Genomic DNA, 19,918 nt, shown 5'->3' with positions numbered 1-19,918 from the left:
TCAAATGACCATTGTGGTCCCTTCCAGCTCTATAATTCTATTTCCCTTTTCAGATCATGAACATGTAAAGCAGAAACATGAAGCCCAATGCAGATATATGTGATAGTCTTAAGTGAAAAAAGAATGCAGCTCACCATGTAGGAAAATAAGATGTTTTTCATCAAGTCAAGACCACTGGTACATCTAGATCACTGACAGCGACTCTGAAGGGTTTCAGAAAAGGGGATATTCGTAGCCCTACTTGGAGGTATTGAACCTGCAATCTTTTCCATGCTAGCACATAACTCCACCACTGAACTACAGAAATCCATTTCAACTATGGCGTGGATTGGTGCAATCTTGCTATTTGCTTGGTTAAATGCCAACAGCGTAGCCTCCTAATGAAGATCTGCTTTGAAAAGCAAACTTTGAAAGGTTGCTCACTGGAGCAAGGTGGTTTGAGCATATTAGACCGATCCTGGCCCGACTGCACTGGTTACCAATTAGTTTCCGGGCCCGATTCAAAGTGCTGGTTTTAACCTATAAAGCCTTAAACGGCTCAGGAGCACAACACCTCAAGGACCGCCTCTTCCCATATGAACCCACCCAGACCCTGAGATCATCTTCTGAGGCCCTCCTCCGTGTGCCCCCTCCTCAAGAGGTCCGGAGGGTGGCAACACGAGAACGGGGCCTTCTCTGCAGTGGCTCCCCATCTGTGGAATGCTGTCCCCAGGGAAGTTCGACTGGTGCCTTCATTATACACCTTTAGGCGCCAGGAAAAAGCGTCCCTTTTTAACCAGGCCTTTGGTTGATCTGTTTGACACCCAATACCCTCTTAAAATGTGGCTCTTTTCTGGGGAGGGGGCTGCTATTGGGTTGTTGTTTTATTCCGATTATATATGTTGTCATCTTTCCTGTGAACCGCCCTGAGACCTTCGGATATAGGGCGGTATGTAAATTCAATAAATAATGTGAATAAAAAACACACAGTACACCTATCTCTATAATGACTCTAAAGTGAAACTGTATTTAAATGAAGAAAACATGGAATTCTTGCAGCGGGGCAAACTTTTCATAATACAGTACCTTCGATACGGCAATCACACACTTTCTCAGCTGCTAGAGTTAACCAGACTGCAAGATTATTTTATATTATGTTGCTACCAATAAAATAAAATAAAATAAAATAGCGAGTGACCTAACTCTGCGGCCCAAAATATTTTGTTGCCTAAGGCAGAAAATCTTCCTCATTCATTTGGCAAAACAAAATGGTATGCATAAAATAATTCAAAGATGAAAGGCCATAAATATATTTCCTGGGATGTGGGGCGGGGGTGGGAGGAGGAGTGTTATGTAGCATTTGGGAATTTGAACAAAAGCAGATGAATTTTATGGACCAAACATTTATACTACATCAGAAACCAAAGTTCTTTTAAAGCAACCTCCCCAAACTGGGTTTTCTTAACGGTGGCATTTGTTTAAACGCATACTTGTGTTTCTTCAAGCAAAACTTGCAAAAAATGACAGTTCAGTCATTAGTTTTGCCAGGACTTTCCATAGAAAGGTACTCTTGTTTCTTTTATGGCAGCGTGCCAGAGAGATATTGCGGCTACACCGTATGTGATGTCACCCTGCATTACAGTGCTTTCCAGGGCAAAGTCACAGATGCCGAATATTTCCCCTGTGGCAGCTTTTGAAAGATCATCTTTCAAGGTTAGGCACTGGCAACTCTATTTGACCCCACTGACGGTTATTATCCATGCTGTGGAGAACAATGCATTTGCGCCAGAAAGATCTAAGCCTGAGGCTATGATCCTATACCCACTTTCCTTTGAATAGGCTTTATTAAACTCAATGGGGCGATTGCAAAAGGGCTCGCTTCTGAGTACTCACATACAGGTTTTCACTGTTAAGGTAAGGTAAAGGGACCCCTGCCCATTAGGTCCAGTCGTGGACGACTCTGGGGTTGCGGTGCTCATCTTGCTTTATTGGCCGAGGGAGCCGGCGTACAGTTTCCGGGTCATGTGGCCAGCATGACTAAGCCGCTTCTGGCGAAACCAGAGCAGCGCACAGAAACGCCGTTTACCTTCCCGCCGGAGCGGTACCTATTTATCTACTTGCACTTTGACGTACTTTCAAACTGCTAGGTTGGCAGGAACTGTTAAGGTACAGGTGGCTGTATCCAAGTGAATTACACTCCGCGTGGGGCCCACCGAAATCACACCAAATATGTTTCAGTGGGATACAACTCGGGCAATTCCAGCTGGTCCACTCACGGCCTTACTTAACAGCTGGTTTGCATGCATGTATTTCTTGTGTGGTGACTATACATTAAGGTAAAAGGCAAGGTTTCCATGCGCTCTGGTTTCCGTCATGTTGCGCAAGAAGCAGTTTTGTTATACTGGCCACATGACCCGGAAAAGCTGTCTGTGGACAAACGCCGGCTCCCTCGGCCTGAAAGCGAGATGAGCGCTATTGCTTTTGACTGGACTTAACTGTTCAAGGGTCCTTTACCTTTTATACATTAATGCATTTGAAAGCCCAAATCATTTACCCCAACCTGTTCAAAACATCTCTACAGTGTCTGGTTTTATGCTAAATAACGGCTGTGACCCAAAAACTTTTCTCATGCAGTTTCTAGAATTGGCTTCAGGCTGACAGTTGTCATGCAGAGCAATTTATTAATCTGTAATCCTAACAGTGGCTGGTACCACATTATGCGAGAGAAATAAAACCATCAACTGGTTAAAAGGTTTTCTTTTAAAAAATTAAAAATCCAGAAAATACCAGGAAAATCCATAAAGTAGCTCCTCAGATACTTACGTATCTAATAGATCAGATATAATAATACTGAACATTTACATACAGTGGTACCTCTGGTTAAGTACTTAATTCGTTCTGGAGGTCCGTTCTTAACCTGAAACTGTTCTTAACCTGAAGCACCACTTTAGCTAATGGGACCTCCCGCTGCTGCTGTGCCGCCAGAGCACAATTTCTGTTCTTATCCTGATGGCACTATTACATTCGTACCCTGGATCCCGAATGCCTTGAGAGTCAAATGTTTTGGCTCCCGAACGCGACAAACCCGGAGGTGAGTGTTCTGGTTTGCGAAGGTTCTCAGGAACCCAAACTCATGACGGGGCCTCCGATTGGCTGCAGGAGCTTCCTGCAGCCAATTGGAAGCTGCGCTTTGGTTTCCGAACCTTTTGGAAGTCAAACGGACTTCCGGAACGGATTCCGCTCGACTTCCAAGGTACGACTGTGTATCTATGCTTGACTACGGCTATTCAACCCATTTGCTTACCTGATGTGTCCAATTAGCTCGATCAACTTGTGGCTGAAGAAATACGCGGTCAGTTCGGACACGTGACTCAGGACGGAGCAGACCCCGAAGAGGGTGGTGGTGCCGTTCAGGTCCTCCAAGTGCCAGTAAAGGAAGGTGAACACAAATCCGTACCCAAAGCCCATGAACCAAGCTACAAACAGCACGGAGCCATATTGGATACTGCAGAGGAGTTTTATCAAGTCCCAGAAACTAAAGGAGGGCGACTGGCTTGTGTCACTCGGGGTTTCGTTGGAGGAGTCGTGGGAGGAGTTCCTGTCCGCCTGGGAGATGTCCCCTTCTTTGCTTTGGTTCTCCTCTTGCTTGTAGTGGTTGTAGTGGAACCGGAACTGGGTGGCCACGATCAAGGAGAGCGTCATCAGCACGCCAAAGACGATGAAAACAATCCTGTAGTTCTTGTACTCCGGGGCTTTGCAGCCTTGCCCTTCGATGAGCACATCAATGCGGGTGGCGTCAATGCCGATTCCTACCGAGAGCATGGCCAGGCCCCAGCCCAGAGAGCCCCACATGCGCTGGAGCCCGTAGCGATCTCGGTGCTTGCCAAGGTACTGCAAGGTCACCGTGTCCACAATCGTGACCGACGAAGCGCTGAAAAACTCCCCTATGATAACAACCATCAAGATGAGCAGGAAGATCGCCTCCACTTCCTGGTGGTCGTAGACCAGAGTGGCAGCCCTGGTGGTGGCAGCGGGAGGCACCGTCGGAGGGGTTAAATTCCCCAACGATCCGGCAGTAACGATGCCTTTCGGAGTACTGTGAGTAACCACGCTCTCTTCGGCCCTCAACACGTTCCGCGTAGTCAGAGGGAATGTGGTTTGAGGAGGAGCTGAGCTCACCGCCACCAAGCTGTAAGAAGAAACGTCTCTTTTCCTCCGGCCCTCCGGTGATGCAGCCCGGGCGGTAGGCAACGCCGAAGGAAGGGAGACGTTATGTGTGGTTGCCGTCGAGAGGTGGCTGGCATTGGTGGGAGAGAGTGGCGGCGGGAACTTTGGTATGCACCTTAAGGTAGCCGGTTTGACGAACCCGATTCCCAAATTGAACAGCACCCAACACAGAAGGGAGAAGAGGAGGACGACTTTCCCTTTTTTGAAGCGGTCCGCCACCACGCCCCAGAACGGAGCGCTGCAGAACTCAATGAAGTACCTGATGCCCACCAGCAGTCCGCTCTGGCTGGGCGTCATGCCCAGTTGCTTGTAATACACAGGAAGCAGCGGGTAGAGCGAACCGTAAGCAGCATAAAAGAAAAAATAAAAGACTTTGGAGATCAGGAGATCGTTGTTCACTTTGACACAGTGCTTTTCGAGCCAATCCAGTTCCTCGTCCGGAATGGTGGTGGTGGTCTCCGTCGAAGGTGTATCGCTTTGGGTTTGGGGGTCTGGCTCCTTGGAAATCCCGTTGAAAGGGTCAGCGAGCACATACTTTCTTTTTTGCTCCTCTTCGTCATCGGTTAAAATGGCTACTTTGTCGTCGGCTGCCATGGCTTACTGTCAAGCATGAGCTACGTGCCCAGATCTCCAAACTTTAATTCAAGTAGCCTGTGGAAACACACAAGAATCACCACAGTTAAAACACCATGCTTAAATATAGGCTAAAATATAGACCAGGGATGGAGAACATGGCAACGTCCAGATGTTGCTGGACTACAACTCCCATGAGCCCCAGCCAGAATGGCCAACAGTCATGGATGATGGGAAATGTGGTCCATTAATTTCCAGGGGGCCACAGGCTCCCCACTGTGATATACTCATTTCCTATGGAATAAAAATATGTATTTTATCATTTAAGGTTGCAGTTCAGGATCTTAAACATGACTTTAGGATTGAACACAAACTTATTAGCCCTTACTTACAGAGATATGGCAGCAATGAATAACTCAATTTTTTACTAACAACCTTGATCCTTCCTACTGTAACATAAGACCTTGGAACATCTGTAAATACAAAACTAATAAGCCAGATGTAAAAGCAATAAACAACTATAAGATGTTTAGAAGACTTCTGAAGGCAGCCCTGTTTAGGGACGTTTTTAATGACTAATGTTTCAATGTATTTTTAATCTTTTGTTGGAAGCCACCCAGAGTGGCTGGGGAAACCCAGCCAGATGGGCGGGATATAAATAAATAAATAAATTGTTGTTGTTGTTGTTGTTGTTATTTGTCAAGAAATCTCCAATGCTTATTATATGAATGACAGTACTCCAATAAGGAAAGTACAAAGGATTATTAAAGATAGATACCTGAAGTGTCTCTATGAGAAATTAATGCCAAAGTTTATTTATGTATCATTAATTACTTATTAAATTTCTGTTTGCCCACCAGCGCAGCAATGAACAAGGGATAAAACATTAAAATCACAATAAAAAATGTCTTTTAAACAATTTCAATACAGATGCAGTCTGGGAAACATCTCAACCTAGAAGGCTTGTTGAAAGAGAAAGGTTTTCAGCAGACAACAGAGATGGCACCTGTCTATTATATAAATTCAAACAATAATAATAATAATAATAATACTCAACAGGGTAGGTGCTACCACACTAAAGGCCCTGTTCCTACATTTTGCAGAATAGACCTCCTGTTAAGTTGTTATTCACAGGAAGCCATACCCTGCAGAGTACAGTGAAGGGATGATATGATCTTTCAGGTATCAGTCAGGAAGAATATCATGGATCGGCTGCAAAGAAAACTTGCTCTAATTCTTTTGGAGGGGTGGCATTACCTCTTCTGGCTACAGCCCTTTGTGCCACACTGAAGGCTGTTCTGGAAGATACCACAGAAGCAAGGCCTATTAATAATATCAGTGAGTCTCAGGTTGGGGCCTGATTTATTTATTTTTTAGTGACTGTTAGCAGCGTTGGCTCTGATTCTACAAAACCCACAGGTATTCAGTACCTTGGGGGGGGGGGGGAATGTGAACAGGCCACAGAATTCATCCTATAAAGGGAAGAAATGAATTGTGCTAAAAAGTGAGGGAACAGTTCCTTGCAGGGTGGATAAATATCATTTTTTTAATTTAAATTGGATTTTTAAAATTAAATGCTTTTGGAGGAAAAATGTTTCTAAAGATAGTTTTATATTTAAGTTACATTATAGTCCAAAGGCTATTCATCAGGAAATAAGGATTTGTTTTACGTTTTTCCTGTGTGCTGAAACTCACTCCAATGTTTTTTAGTTTTTTAAAAAAGGTTAAACCACATCAGTTAACAAACATGGATACATGTGCTGTAATGTTTTTGTTTTTGTTTTAGTTAAATAAATTGTTTAAATTGTTATTTAGGAAATGATTATTTTTCTCCTTCCAATAAAGTACAGCAGAAAAGTTGTCCAAATATGAACAGCTAACTTAATAAACCTCACAATAATTATCTATGTATTTCTAACAGTATAACCAAATCAGTAATTTCCGATATAAAAATGAAAAACTGAAAATTTATTATTCCCAAAATGAAACCTTCATCTGGTTGTAAATATTAAGATTATACCAGCAGGAATGGTCTTTCTGTGAAAAAGAAAAAGAAAAAATATTTAAATCAAGACTTACTAACTAGTGATTTAAATCGATTTGGTTTAAATCAAATCCACCCTGGTTCCTAGAAACCTGGGAGGGCTTTTCACCTCAGGAGTCAATAGGCATGCAGCTTTCGCGACAAACTTCCTGTTACATCACACTCAATAAATAATAATAATAATAGTAATAGTAATAATAATAATAATAATAATTTATTTATACCCCGCCCATCTGACTGGGTTTCCCTAGCCACCCTGGGCTGCTCACAACAGAATATTTAAAAAACACGACAAAACATCAAACATTAAAAACCTCTCTAAACAGGGCTGCCTTCTGATGTCTTCTAAAAGTCAGATGGTTGTTTATTTCCTTCAAAGCTTGACTCTGCCCTCCTCACAACCACAATCCCATGAAAGGAATGCCCAGATAGGGCTACAGCCTCCCACAAACTCCATAAAAATCAATTTTTTTCAGAATAAGTTGTCAGGGCCAGAACCCACAGTATCCCAAAGCCCCTTATGAACATGGTCAGGTTATAAAATCAGTTGCAATTATGATGAAGGACTTGGTACCATGATGAGATGAATGACACATTATTATGAAGTCAAAATCCAAAATCCAAACAGATTTTGCTGTACTATCCAAAGGCCATGGCAAAACCATGAAGTCTATAATGCTTCTTTTTAGATTAGATCTACAGGTATGTGCTTTAGGCACCAGATCCTTCCTCGGTTCTTCACAAGATTGGCCAATAAAGACTAGGCCAACACATCAGTCAAATATGGCTCAAATACCGAGTCAGTTTTTTTTTTTTTTTGAAAGCATTAACTTTATTAGAACTGCAACAAAAAAAGAATTAGTGCTTAAGTCTTCAAGGGCCTTGGTATTTCTGCCAACTCCTTAATAGTAATTTGAAACAATCAAATTAGCTTTTATAACATCATAATGCGGGAATGTCATCCAACTGGCAAGCTTTCTGGAGATGGGGTTTGTATGAATTTGTTTAATAACCAAACAAGAACCGATGGCAATCTCTTCAAAATGGGCAAAATGAAGGCGGATTGGATAAAGTATTTATTCTATTATTTTTTTGTTTATCGCAAGACATATTTAGAAGAGCTTAATAAGGAAGGTAAAATCTGGCCCATGGCTACTCATGACAAATTAACTCAAAAATTAAGATATAGTAGAGTAGAAACAAAAAAATAATATTCCTTTTCAACAACTAGGCAAAAAATTATTTTATGACCACAATGTTTAAATGCCTCCAGTGAAATATGGTACTATTTGGAATTCTTAATAACTCTTCAGCTTCAATTGAGAATATCATAAAACTCTGAGGACAATATCCTGATATTTTATTTTTATTTTTAGAAAGGGCATACTACTACCCTCCAATATCAATAATTATCCTTCTCCCCAGGGACTGTAAATGCAACAACCCCAATTTGTATTGTTTGGGTATGTTTAATTTTAATTCAATTGTATGTTTCCTACTTTGTCTCCTTATTTCGTATGTGTTATAAGTTAATATTATGTGTTACAGAATGATATATTTCGATTAAATAAAAATAAATATTATAATGAATTCTTTTTACTTTCAACAGTGCTAGGAAGATTTCTATAAATGCTAACTATTTACCGAACATTTTTATTTTATACAGGAACACCAGGTCAATTTTTAGTTTCCCAACCTGGTGCCCTCCAGAGACTACAATTCCCTTTAAACCCATTTTTTGCACAGCCATGTCATGTTTGGACTGATCAGAGTTGTAAGTACAGAAAAACATCAGCGTGCCAGGTTGCAGAAGCCTGACCTATAATTATATGTTTGGTTTTTAAAAAAATGAAATTAAAAAACAGAAATAATGCAAAATACAGCAACCATTTTAAAGGAAGTTGAAAAAAGCTACACCATGGCATTCTTGGCTTTGTAGAATATTTGCAAAGAGTTGACTGCAATCAAATATTAAGTAGTTAACTAACTGGTCAACGGACAATATTTGACTGGTCAATTGACCAAATAAAATTCCTTCTATAGATTCTCTTAGAAAGCTAAAACTACTAAGAGTTTTGCTCAACTCTTCCAGGAAACCATACGGTTTTTATTTCTTAACATCTACCCCGGTTACCGATGACAGTGTGGTTTTCTACATGTGCTGAAATACAACTCCACAAACGTATGAAGGAAATTATGATTTCTCAGAAGCTTCTGTAAAGGGACTAAAAAAATTAGAGGAATACTGCTGTTATTGGATGATCGAAAAACCATTAGAAGCCTTGAGTAGAGACCCCCCCCTGCCTTAAAGCCATTATACATTTGTGAGCTCTTGCTGCTAAACCTATGTCACAAGTTGCTTAACAACAACAACAACTTATTTATACCAACAACAACAACTTATTTATACCCCGCCCACCTGGCTGGGTTTCCCCAGCCACTCTGGGCAGCTCCCAAAAGAATATTAAGAACACGATAAAACATCAAACACAAAAAACTTCCCTAAACCTAAGGTGAATGTCAGGTACAGAGTGAGGTTGCCTAAGTTGTCTTAATACTGGCTGTGCAAACTTCTCTTTGCACTACATGCATTTGCATAACTGCATGGGTTTTTAATTAAAATTCAGGATTTGTAAGGATGAGTGAAGTTTAAGTGCTGGAACAAGCTTATTAACTGCAAATACTGTACGGTGATACTGAAGTTTCTGATTATATATAGTTACAGGTAGGTTAGCCGTGTTGGTCTGCCATGGTCAAAACTAAATAAAAAATTAAAAAAATCCTTCCAGTAGCACCTTAGAGACCAACTAAGTTTGTTCTTGGTATGAGCTTTTGTGTGCTGTGCATGCGCACGAAAGCTCATACCAAGAACAAACTTTGTTGGTCTCTAAGGTGCTACTGGAAGGATTTATTTATTTATTATTATTTTTTGATTATATATATATATATTTATTTATTTTATTGCACTGCATCAGAAGGTGCTTTTTCTTACATTCTAGGTAAAACCAAACCTTGCAGTCACTTTCACCACAGGCAATGGGTGGGGGGCCGTGGGGGGGGGGAAGAGAGAATGCCCACCATCACCGATCTTCATCCTCAAGATACTAAAGCAGCAGTATCTCTTATCTACCCCGATCGTCCTGACATTTAAGGGCAAGTTGAACCCGGCAACACAGAATCCACAGTCAACAAAGTATGATTTGCCCTTTGAACTTATTGATTCCCAGGTCCCTTTCGGGCTTACAAGTTGCACGCAGATGAGCTCCAACAGAGAGCTAACCCCCCACCCCAACACGAGATACTGTCCCTTGCACCTTTAAGAGCTGCTGAAATCACAGAAACCGAAGAAGCCAGGTGAACAGCAGCTATGGGGGGCGCAGAAATGGTGCTGTTTAGCCAGCACACCTGGCCGTAAGCTCACCTGCAGATTCTTCTGCAAGAGTAAGCAGTGGAGGAAGAACTACGCCGAGCAAATGAAACCAGTGTGCATTACTAAATGTCAACCAGGCACTGACGTTTATTTAATAAAAGGGAGCTCGTGTTGCAGTAGGTGTAAATATCCACATGGAAGGAGCAAAAATTGGGACCAGCACCACCAAGGCCGGATTTAGGTTTGATGAGGCCCTAAGCTACTGAAGGTAATGGGGCCCTTTCTATGTCCAGCTGTCCTTTGCCAGCAACAAATTGTCGCTGTTTTTTTGTGTTGAATATATGCTATATGGTAATTTATGGACCTACAGTCGTACCTTGTTTTGCGACCGGGATCCGTTCCGGAGCCCTGGCTGCTGGCCGAAAAGGACGCAGGGCAAAGCGCCGTGTTTGCGCACACGTGTGGAGTGGTTTGCGCTTCTGCACATGCGCGAAGTGCGATTTAGTGAGTCCTCGCAAGCGCGAGCGGCAAACCCGGAAGTAACCCATTCCGGTACTTCCAGGTTTGCCGCGGACGTTCGCCGGAATGGACGCTAGACAAGGCGGACGTTCACGGAGGTTATTACTGTAATGGGTATCTAAAGCCATTTGCATATGTTGCCATGCAACCAGTCTATGCAGAATGTAGGCACCCTATATACAGAAATGAGCAAACCAGTGATATTTTAGGGAGCAGGCTAGCAGGCAGGGCCCATTACTTGCATCATAGGAGCCTACACAACACAAAACACTGTTGCTGTATGTAGGTTTTATTTGTTTTTTTTAATCTTATATTTTGGAAATGTACATCCAGGTCTTTTTCCTTTAAATTATTTTAGGGCCCCCAAGAGAGTGTGGCCCCAAGCTATAGCTTGTTTAGCTTATTCGTAAATCTGGCACTGAGCACCACCGACACTTAACAGCAGAACCTATTATTCACATGTCCCGGATGGTCAGTTTTAGACGATCCCTCAAGGGACTTGGAAGCACAACCTCACTGACTCAAAAGGAAGTCCCTCCGAGCTCAGTGGGGTTTTTCTTCCTAATATACGTGCTTCAGACTGAAGCCTCTCTCAATGGAAATAATTATACCCTCGCTGCTTACAATGGTAGTGTATGTAGCCTTGCTGAAAGTCAGCACAATCACATCAGCACAAATTATCATTCTTAAAGAACCCGACCTCCACTCTGGGGCTTAATTCCTAACAAATAAAAGAGAATTTAAAAGACAGGTTTATGGGCCGTTCGGCTTTTAGCCTTCCAGAAAATTAATTTCCCATCTGAACTGCCATTACGAACGGTCTCCGTTATAAAAGCACTGCTATTCATTAGCGCAACCGTGTGGGTCTCTCTAGCAACATATACAAATCCACAAGTTAATGAAAGCCTACCTTAGCTTTGACTTCTTCAAGCCACCAGTGTCTGAAATTTAGTGATTTGCCCATCGGCCAGTACTGTGACATCTATTATTACCTCACAGCCCACCATCTCATCCCCCCATCTGCCTCTGGTCAGTGGGTACAGGTGACTTGTCAGGTTGTTGGCAGAGGTATGAAGCCAACAGCCCCTTAGGCAAGTCTGACCTCCAGCTACAGTACATGAACCACAAATGAGATGATCAGCAGCAATCACATGACTTTTTAAAAAAATTAAGTATCAGTCATCAATTAACATGCCTACTCTCAGGTAATTGGGTATAGGATTGCAGCCTGAATAAATGTTGCAGCTTTACTAACCAGATTTCGGAAAAGCATCTCTCTCTTTAAAAAGGTTCTGTTTTATTCAAAAGGGGGGGAAAACAAGGGTTTATAAGAGGCACAAAATAATATTATAACCAGACGCAGGAACTGGAATATAGGAACTATCCCTGGTGACATATGCGGCATATGTCACACCGGGTTGGATATATTTATTTTACAATATTGCTGCTAGATTGTTTTCACAGCCCACCTAGGCTTCGCATGGCATTTTACAGCATTGGTGTGAAATTAAAGTGAGAAACTTCTGAAAACTCGCAGGTGGTACTAGGTTATTTTCTTAACCACCAGTTTTCATCCTAAGGAAATGCTTCCAGCTAAATCAAGATAAGAAAAGCTCTTCCCTCCCCATTAGGAAATACCTAGACGTTACAACACAGCCAATGGCGCTGCCTCTAGCATGACTGGATGGAACAATTATGCATGCAAAACTGCCAAGGGTTGAGGAGAAAGCTTGAGGGAAATTTTCCACCCTAAACAACAACATATAGCATAATCCCAGCGAAAGGCTCATATTATGAAGGGGTGCGAAAGAGGTAGATCAGAAATAAAAGCATCCATTTAAACCGTTGAAAGGTTCCATTTATACCAGCATTCGGTTTCCAACAGTGACCAACCAATGTCAGAAGCCAGTCGGCAGCAAATCACACCGATCAAGTTGGAGTTAACTTCTTATTAGCAAGAACATGATCTTCACAGACTGGGCGGAGTGTCATGCCTAATGAGCACAGCAGTTCATCCCCGGTAGGTCTTGCCCCCATGAAGCAATTGCTGAGACTGAAAGTCCCCGTCTAAATTCCCTCCTCTCCAGGGCTTTTTCCCCAAGCAATCAGAGACTGTGCCAGCATGAAGCCAACCTCTCCTCCACCCTTTTCATGCCTTTTCTGGTTCTGGGAGATCAGGGGGAAGGGAGACACCTGAGACTCTTCACCAGCCTGGGTCATCTCTGCTTCTTGGCCTCTCTCCTCCCTCTTCAGCTTCTGCCTCTGATTCTGGACTTCTCTCTGCCACAGACTCTCCGAACTCACTAAGCCCTGTTACCTCTTCAGCTTCCAACACCTCCTCCCATTCTTCTTCCTCTTATCACATATTGTTGTCCCACCACCACATCCTGGGCTGTTAGGAAACACCCTGTTTCCCTCACAGAGCTACATTTCCCTGAATTCCCTGTGAAGAGGGGCCGGGTGTTAACCACTCTGGAAACTGCAGTGCTGTGAAGGGAACAGCACTCTCCTAACAACTCACGGCACTCCTAAAAAACTACACATCCCAGAATTCTTTTGGGGGAAGGCCAGGACTGCATCAGAGCACTTTAACTGAATGGTTCAGACAGCGTTAGAAACTGAGATATGAAAGCTAGGAGCTAAATCAGGGGTCAGCAAACTTTTTCAGCCGTGGGCCAGTCCACCATCCCTCAGACCTTGTGGGGGGCCGGACTATATTTTGGAAAGAAAAAAAAAAGAACAAATTCCGATGCCCCACAAATAACCCAGAGATGCCTTTTAAATAAAAGCACACATTCTACTCATGTAAAAACACCAGGCAGGCCCCACAAATAACCCAGAGATTCATTTTAAATAAAAGGACACATTCTACTCATGTAAAAACACACCGATTCATGGACTGTCCGTGGACTGGATGGATTGAGAAGGCAATTGGGCCGCATCTGGCTCACGGGCCTTAGGTTGCCTACCCCTGAGCTAAATGGCACCTTAACCCTAGCTTAGCTATGGGTGCAACAGCGGAATGCCTAGGCACTCTTTTCTAAATAACAAAAATACAAAGCTGAAAATGAATGCACTGCAGCCAAACTAATATGTTCATTTTTCAAATGGTCTAGTCCTTTCCCTGCCCCCCACCACCCCCTTCAATATTCTTTAGATCAGTGTTTTTCAACCACTGTTCCGCGGCACACTAGTGTGCCGCGAGATGTTGCCTGGTGTGCCGTGGGAAAAATTGAAAAATTCAAGAGAATTACTTTATATATAGTCAATATAGGCACAGAGTTATTTTTTTTTAACATTTTCTAATGGTGGTGTGCCTCGTGATTTTTTTCATGAAACAAGTGTGCCTTTGCCCAAAAAAGGTTGAAAAACACTGCTTTAGAGGGTCTCTTCTCCAGTCGACAGAGAGTAGCTACAAGTGGGGAGGCAGAAAAAGAAGAAGAAGAAGAAGAGTTTGGATTTGATATCCCGCTTTTTACTACCCGAAGGAGTCTCAAAGCGGCTCACATTCTCCTTTCCCTTCCTCCCCCACAACAAACACTCTGTGAGGTGAGTGGGGCTGAGAGACTTCAGAGAAGTGTGACTAGCCCAAGGTCACCCAGCAGCTGCATGTGGAGGAGTGCAGACACGAACCCGGTTCCCCAGATTACGAGTCTGCCGCTCTTAACCACTACACCAAACTGGCTCTCTTTTCCTTCCACTCTGAAGTTTTAATCTGAAATCTTAGGCACAGCACTGCGCCCAGAGCTCAGAAACTGCTCCCACTAATGAAATACCCTGTTGCAAAATGCAACTAGAACAATGGGAGTTTCGAACACTGGGTGCAGATGTGGCCTTAGCCTTCAGCAATCTAGGATGGGCAGTAGCTACTTTGAGAATAATATTTGGTGGAAAAACTGTCCATCATTCCTCTTCAAAACTTTAGGCTACAGGTGGGGGACTTGTGGCTCTCTAGATATAGCTAGGATTCCAATTTCCTAGTGTTGTCTGTCCCCGGCGCTTGCTTGGGCCCCCATCCCATAACTGCAATCCAACAGGTATAGTATTGACAAAGAGATTCTCAGTCTCCAGCCTCTCTCCTTCAAGAAAAAACACCATTCGGCAAACATCCGGACTGAAATGCTAATTCAATGAAGTTGGAACCACAATACTCACAAACGTGAACTAACACGGCCAGTTTGGTCAGTCTTCCTAATCATTTTTTTTAATAAGTTAATTAAAAGAGATACATCCTCCTTTCAGCCTCCTTGTTTTTAAAACGCTCACAAATGACTCTAACCTATTGACTTCTGATTCCTGCTGAGGGGCAGGGAGGAAGCCATTCAACTTGTTAAAAATAAAACTCATTAGGGCCGACCTATTTGAACCCTATTTGAACGTTGTGGCAATAAAAAAAAATGCTACAGTGGCTATTATGCAGCTAAAATAAAACCTGGGTGGGTGGGTGCGATAGGGAGAATGCAGGCAAAGCCCCAGGAACGTGTTTTACCTTTGTGCACAAAAGCCCTGCCATATTTCAGCTGCTTTTACAAGCAAAAACACCACTTTCGCAAATGACACCACCGGTAACAGCAAGGATGACAGAGATGTTTCCTTTTAGCAAATGCAAGCGCACGATTGGCTGCCTCTCTAACTAGCCCTCTCTTCCCATGTTAACAACCGCCCAGTTGCTTTTGCAACGTTTTCTCTTTCCACTGGCAATTACATTTGCGGAAGTCCCCGGCCGGTGAACGCCGGCTCCCTGGCATATCACAAAAACAAACAGGAGTCAGGTTTATTAACAGCCCCGCTGTCCCTTAAATATCCAGGGGACCAGGTGGAGCAGTGGGAAACGATGCACGTCTGATCCTTGTCTTGTTACAATAATTTAATTTTGGTACTCATTTAATTTTTGTTTTTTCAATTCTCCCTCTGCACTTAAAACTTAAAGTACTTAAAACAGAAGTAGAGGGCCAAGGATGACAGCAGTAGGAGCAACAAGCCAGAATTCAGGCACATAGAGCTTGCATCGTTATTATTATTATTATTAATTACATTTGCATACCGCCCTTCATCCAAAGATCACAGGGCGGCTCACAACAGAAAAATACAAAATGAGAACACAAATTGTAGAGCGTAACGCCAGGACTGTACACACTTGACCTGGAGGCAGGTCCCACAGAACTCGGATGAGGTTTCCTTCCAAGGAGACAGTGGGCAGGCTTGATCCATTGAAACGAGCTTATTAACTCCTGTGTACGTCTGTGCGTGCGAGTTCAGCTGCTCTGCCCTCCCTTTGATGCCTTCCCAGGAGATAAACTGAGGCTTCCAACACGACGTTGAATTATTTTCTAAGGAACCTAATAATGTCACAAACACCTATCGCACACCCACACTCATCCAGGGGTGCCAACTTTAATAAAGTATTGGGGGTAAGCCCTACCCCACATAATCAATCACATGACATGGCGCACACAACCTATTTGAACGGGAATGCCCATTAACTTTGGGGAGGCTGGCCCCCTCAAATATTTTAGGGGGGGAACCTCCAGGCTTTAGGGGTTGGCTCCTATGCACCCATCTTCCTTTCAAACCACAGGAGCCAACTCCAGGGGGCCGTGGGTGCCTCACCACAATAATATATTTGTGGGGACTGGGAACCCCACCCCACCCCAAAAAGTCAACTGGCAAAGTTGCAGGCACCTATGTTCCAAACCCACAGAAGGAGCCCACTCTGAATATGCAGGTGAAAAGATTTTGAGGAGATATGGAAGGTGTTTGTAGAATTCTGTACTGTTAAAACGGAAAGGGGTCAAACGATCGCAAGAGGTGTTGAAATTTTGGGAGGCTGGATAGTTGTATTTTTCTGTTGCGAGCCGCCCTCTGATCTTTGGATGAAGGGCGGTGTGCAAATGTAATAAATAATTAATAGTCTCTCGGGGTGGGGGTGCACATTTTTATTCTTATTTATTTATGATTATTACTTTGTCAAAATAACAAAACAAAACAACGCAGAGCCCATGCTAGAATTTGCCAGGGGTCCTTTATTGGAAGGTATGGCCTCCCCAGATTACTATTTCTCTTTCACAAGGAGAGAGAGAGACACACACACACATTCGGGTTCCTCCACGCCATGCCTCTACCATTCCAACAACAACAACAACAACAACAAACCACAGGAGCCAACTCCAGGGGGCCGTGGGGGCCTTGGCACCCGCAAAAATATATTTGTGGAGACTTGGCACCCGCACCCCAAAAGAAGTCAATGGGCCAAGTTGCAGGCATCCACAATCTTCGGCGTGGGATGGCACCTACCGGTATGTTCCAAATCCACAGAAGGAGCTCACCCTAGAGTTTGTCAGGGGTCCCTTATGGGAAGGTATGGCCTCCCCAAATTAGTATTTCTCTTTCACACGGAGAGAGAGAGAGATTCGGGCTCCTCGACGCCACGCTTCTGCGTAATAATAATAATAATAATAATAATAATAATAAAAAAGAAGCAACGAGCCCTGGCATCAGCTCCACCCCACCCCCCAGCCCTTCCCTCAGCCTTTTGTTCCTTCTCCGCAAGACGCGAGGGCAGCGCGCGCCTCTCCGCGCTCGCCTTCGCCTTCCCCGGAGAGGAGGAGGCGGAGAGGGGCGCGCGGAGGCACAGACTCACCTCGGCTCCGCGAGGGGGGCGCTAGGCTCGCGCAGGGAGGCGCCGGCCGCGACTGCAGCTGGGGGTTGGGGCGGCGGCGGCGGCGGCCCTGGCAGCCTTGGCGTCCGCGCCTCGAGTGCTGCTGTTGCTGGACGGCGGCGGATGGCGAGCGTTGGCGCACCATCTCCTGCTCGCCCCGGCGCGTCTGGCTGGCTGGCTGACCCCGGTCGCGCCCCAGCACACCGGCGCCCTGTAGGGCCCGCCTCCCCGGGCTGCTGCACGCTGATGCTGGAGGAGGAGGAGGACGCTTCGCCGGCCGCCGGAGCACCGCCTCGTCCGCCAGTCTCTCGGGGGACCCGCCGGGGAGGAAAAGGCAGGACCCAGGCGCGCCAGGTGCAGCCCAGCAGCGCTCCGCCTTCTCCGCGCCGCGCCTCTTCCTTGCGCAGCTTTTCTTCCTCCTGCCGCTGTCCCTTACCTTCCTCTAGCGACTCCTTCTTCTTCTTTGCCTTTTCCGGGTGTTTGTAATATTTCTCATTCGTCCAATTTCATGCACAAGGCCTTCTTTAAAGGTATCACATCTCCACACTGGTTAATAAAGCTTTGCTTGTTGTCATTATTGACAACATAGTCCGACTTGGCAAGTAACCCACGAGAGAGAAAGCGGTAGCTGATGGGTGTTTGCATCCCTTCAGATATGTAAAAAAAGTATGCTTTCTTTCTAAAGGTATTGTGGAATACTGAACTTTTTTAAAAAAAATATTTTTTAAACATCTTTATTGAAAGTTCAAAAAGTACATAATGCACTAAGCATGGTGAGCTGTAAATGAAACAGAAACAGTTTTTTTAAAACTGTTTTACAACAGTTTTTTTTTTAACAAAAGGATATAAACTTAGAGGTCTGTGGAATTACAAAAGCTGCAAGGCCTCAAAAAGGCAATAAAGTGAGTTTTTCTGTGGAAAGCATTCAATAACGGGGGGGGGGGGCACCACTAAGGAGGAACTCCACTGGCAACATAGCTCAGATACATTAGTCCCTTCCCATGGAAGGTCTTAATGTGTGGAAACAGATAGTTCTTTGAGTATCCCAACCTGATCTAAACCATGAGTAGAATCAGAGAATTGTAGAGTTGGAAGGGTTCCCAGGGGTCATCTAGTCCAACCCCCTGCAATGCAAGAATCTCAACTCATGTTAATTTAAATGTTTCTTTTTTTCTTTTTAAGTACTTCACATTAGACCGAGAAAAGGACTGGGAGCTGTTGGCATAGTACAGAGGTAACATGTTTAAAACACAGAGCCCCTCAGTTAATCTAACAGTTGTGTTCTGTAGTTAATGAAGTTTCTGAACTGTTTGCAAAGGCACTACAGTAGTCTAATTTGGAGCTACTTATCTAGGTTTTTTTCTGACCTAATTACAGGCAGGGGGGGGGGAATCCTTATCAGGAAGGCAGTGGAGGGAAGAGGGGGCCCATTGTTTACCATCCCACCTTGCATGGCTAGAAGTTGGCAGGATGAGATAACCCATCGGAGCCAAGACAGACTTTCCCCTGAAGCTTCCAAGCTGCACATGGTGTGTGTGATCACGCTGGAGAGGTAATGACAGTTGGCTGATAATTAGAAGCACAAGGTGCCTGAGTGGTATCATTAAGTGAGGAAAAAACCCAGGTACATACCAGTAGCTTCCAGCTTCTGTTTACTGAATGTTTGCATTCAAGGCTTCTGGTAACAAAAAAAATGAATCAAGTCACACCTGCTCCAAAAGCTGCAGATCTATTCCTTCAAGGGACATGTAGCCCTATGTAGCATAGAATGAACACCACGTGCGTGGACAGAAGAACCCGCCTAGTATACCTCAGTTCTTGATTGTATTCAGCTTCAGATTGCTGGCTCTCATCTAGACTGCAGCCTGCCCATTTCCCTGTGTCTGGAATTATGAAAGCAGGTGGCATGGAGGAATGTTTTTATTCTATTGTTGTTGTTGTTATTACTATTATTATTATTATTAATTTCCTCCACTTTTGAGCCATTTTAGGGGAACTGATGCTCATAACCATGGGGTTTTTGTTTTCTTAAAATATTTTTTATTAAATTTTCTGTTTTACAATTTAGAAAATTCATTTAAACAACCTTCTTCTCTTCTTCTCTTTCCATGGTTCATTTTGCATGGCATAAATCCCTGCATATTTTACATGAACTAAACCCTTCAGTATTCCATTATTATTTCCATCAAAACTTATTTACACTGTTGAATCTATCTTAATGCTGCCAACGTTTTTGAGTGTACACAACCCCCCCCCCATATATTCAATAAACATTTTCCAATCTTCTGTAAACATATGTTCTTCTTGTTCTCTTATTCTATAAATTAGATCCACAAGCTGCTGTGATCTAAACCACTGAGCCTCGGCGGTTCGAATCCCCGCAACGCGGTGAGCTCCTGTTGCTCTGTCCCAGCTCCTGCCGACCTAGCAGTTCGAAAGCATGCCAGTGAAAGTAGAAAAATAGGTACCGCTCTGGCGGGAAGGTAAATGGCGTTTCGTGCGCTCTGGTTTCCGTCACGGTGTTCCATTGCGACAGAAGCGGTGCTGG

General features: G+C 43.8%; 1 protein-coding gene across 5 annotated transcripts in view; it reads right to left on the bottom strand.

The window, feature by feature from the left end:
• MFSD6 (major facilitator superfamily domain containing 6) overlaps positions 1-17,415 on the bottom strand; it is a 96,835-nt gene extending 79,420 nt beyond the window's left edge. For 4 of the 5 annotated variants that reach the window (XM_033168748.1, XM_033168733.1, XM_033168756.1 and 1 more), the window contains exons 1-2: positions 17,353-17,415; positions 3,284-4,857 (exon numbers count right to left, since the gene is read on the bottom strand). In XM_033168748.1, the coding sequence (XP_033024639.1) occupies positions 3,284-4,800 (1,517 nt within the window). In that variant the 5' untranslated portion in view covers positions 4,801-4,857; positions 17,353-17,415. Of the gene's footprint in view, positions 1-3,283; positions 4,858-11,622; positions 11,725-17,352 lie in introns of those variants that run through there. The other variant, XM_033168741.1, reaches the window with a different exon arrangement.
• Positions 17,416-19,918: the final 2,503 nt, after the last annotated feature.

The sequence above is a fragment of the Lacerta agilis genome, chromosome 1 (genome assembly GCF_009819535.1).
Source record: "Lacerta agilis isolate rLacAgi1 chromosome 1, rLacAgi1.pri, whole genome shotgun sequence".
NCBI lineage: Eukaryota > Metazoa > Chordata > Lepidosauria > Squamata > Lacertidae > Lacerta > Lacerta agilis.
This window is presented reverse-complemented; position numbering and strand designations above follow the sequence as displayed.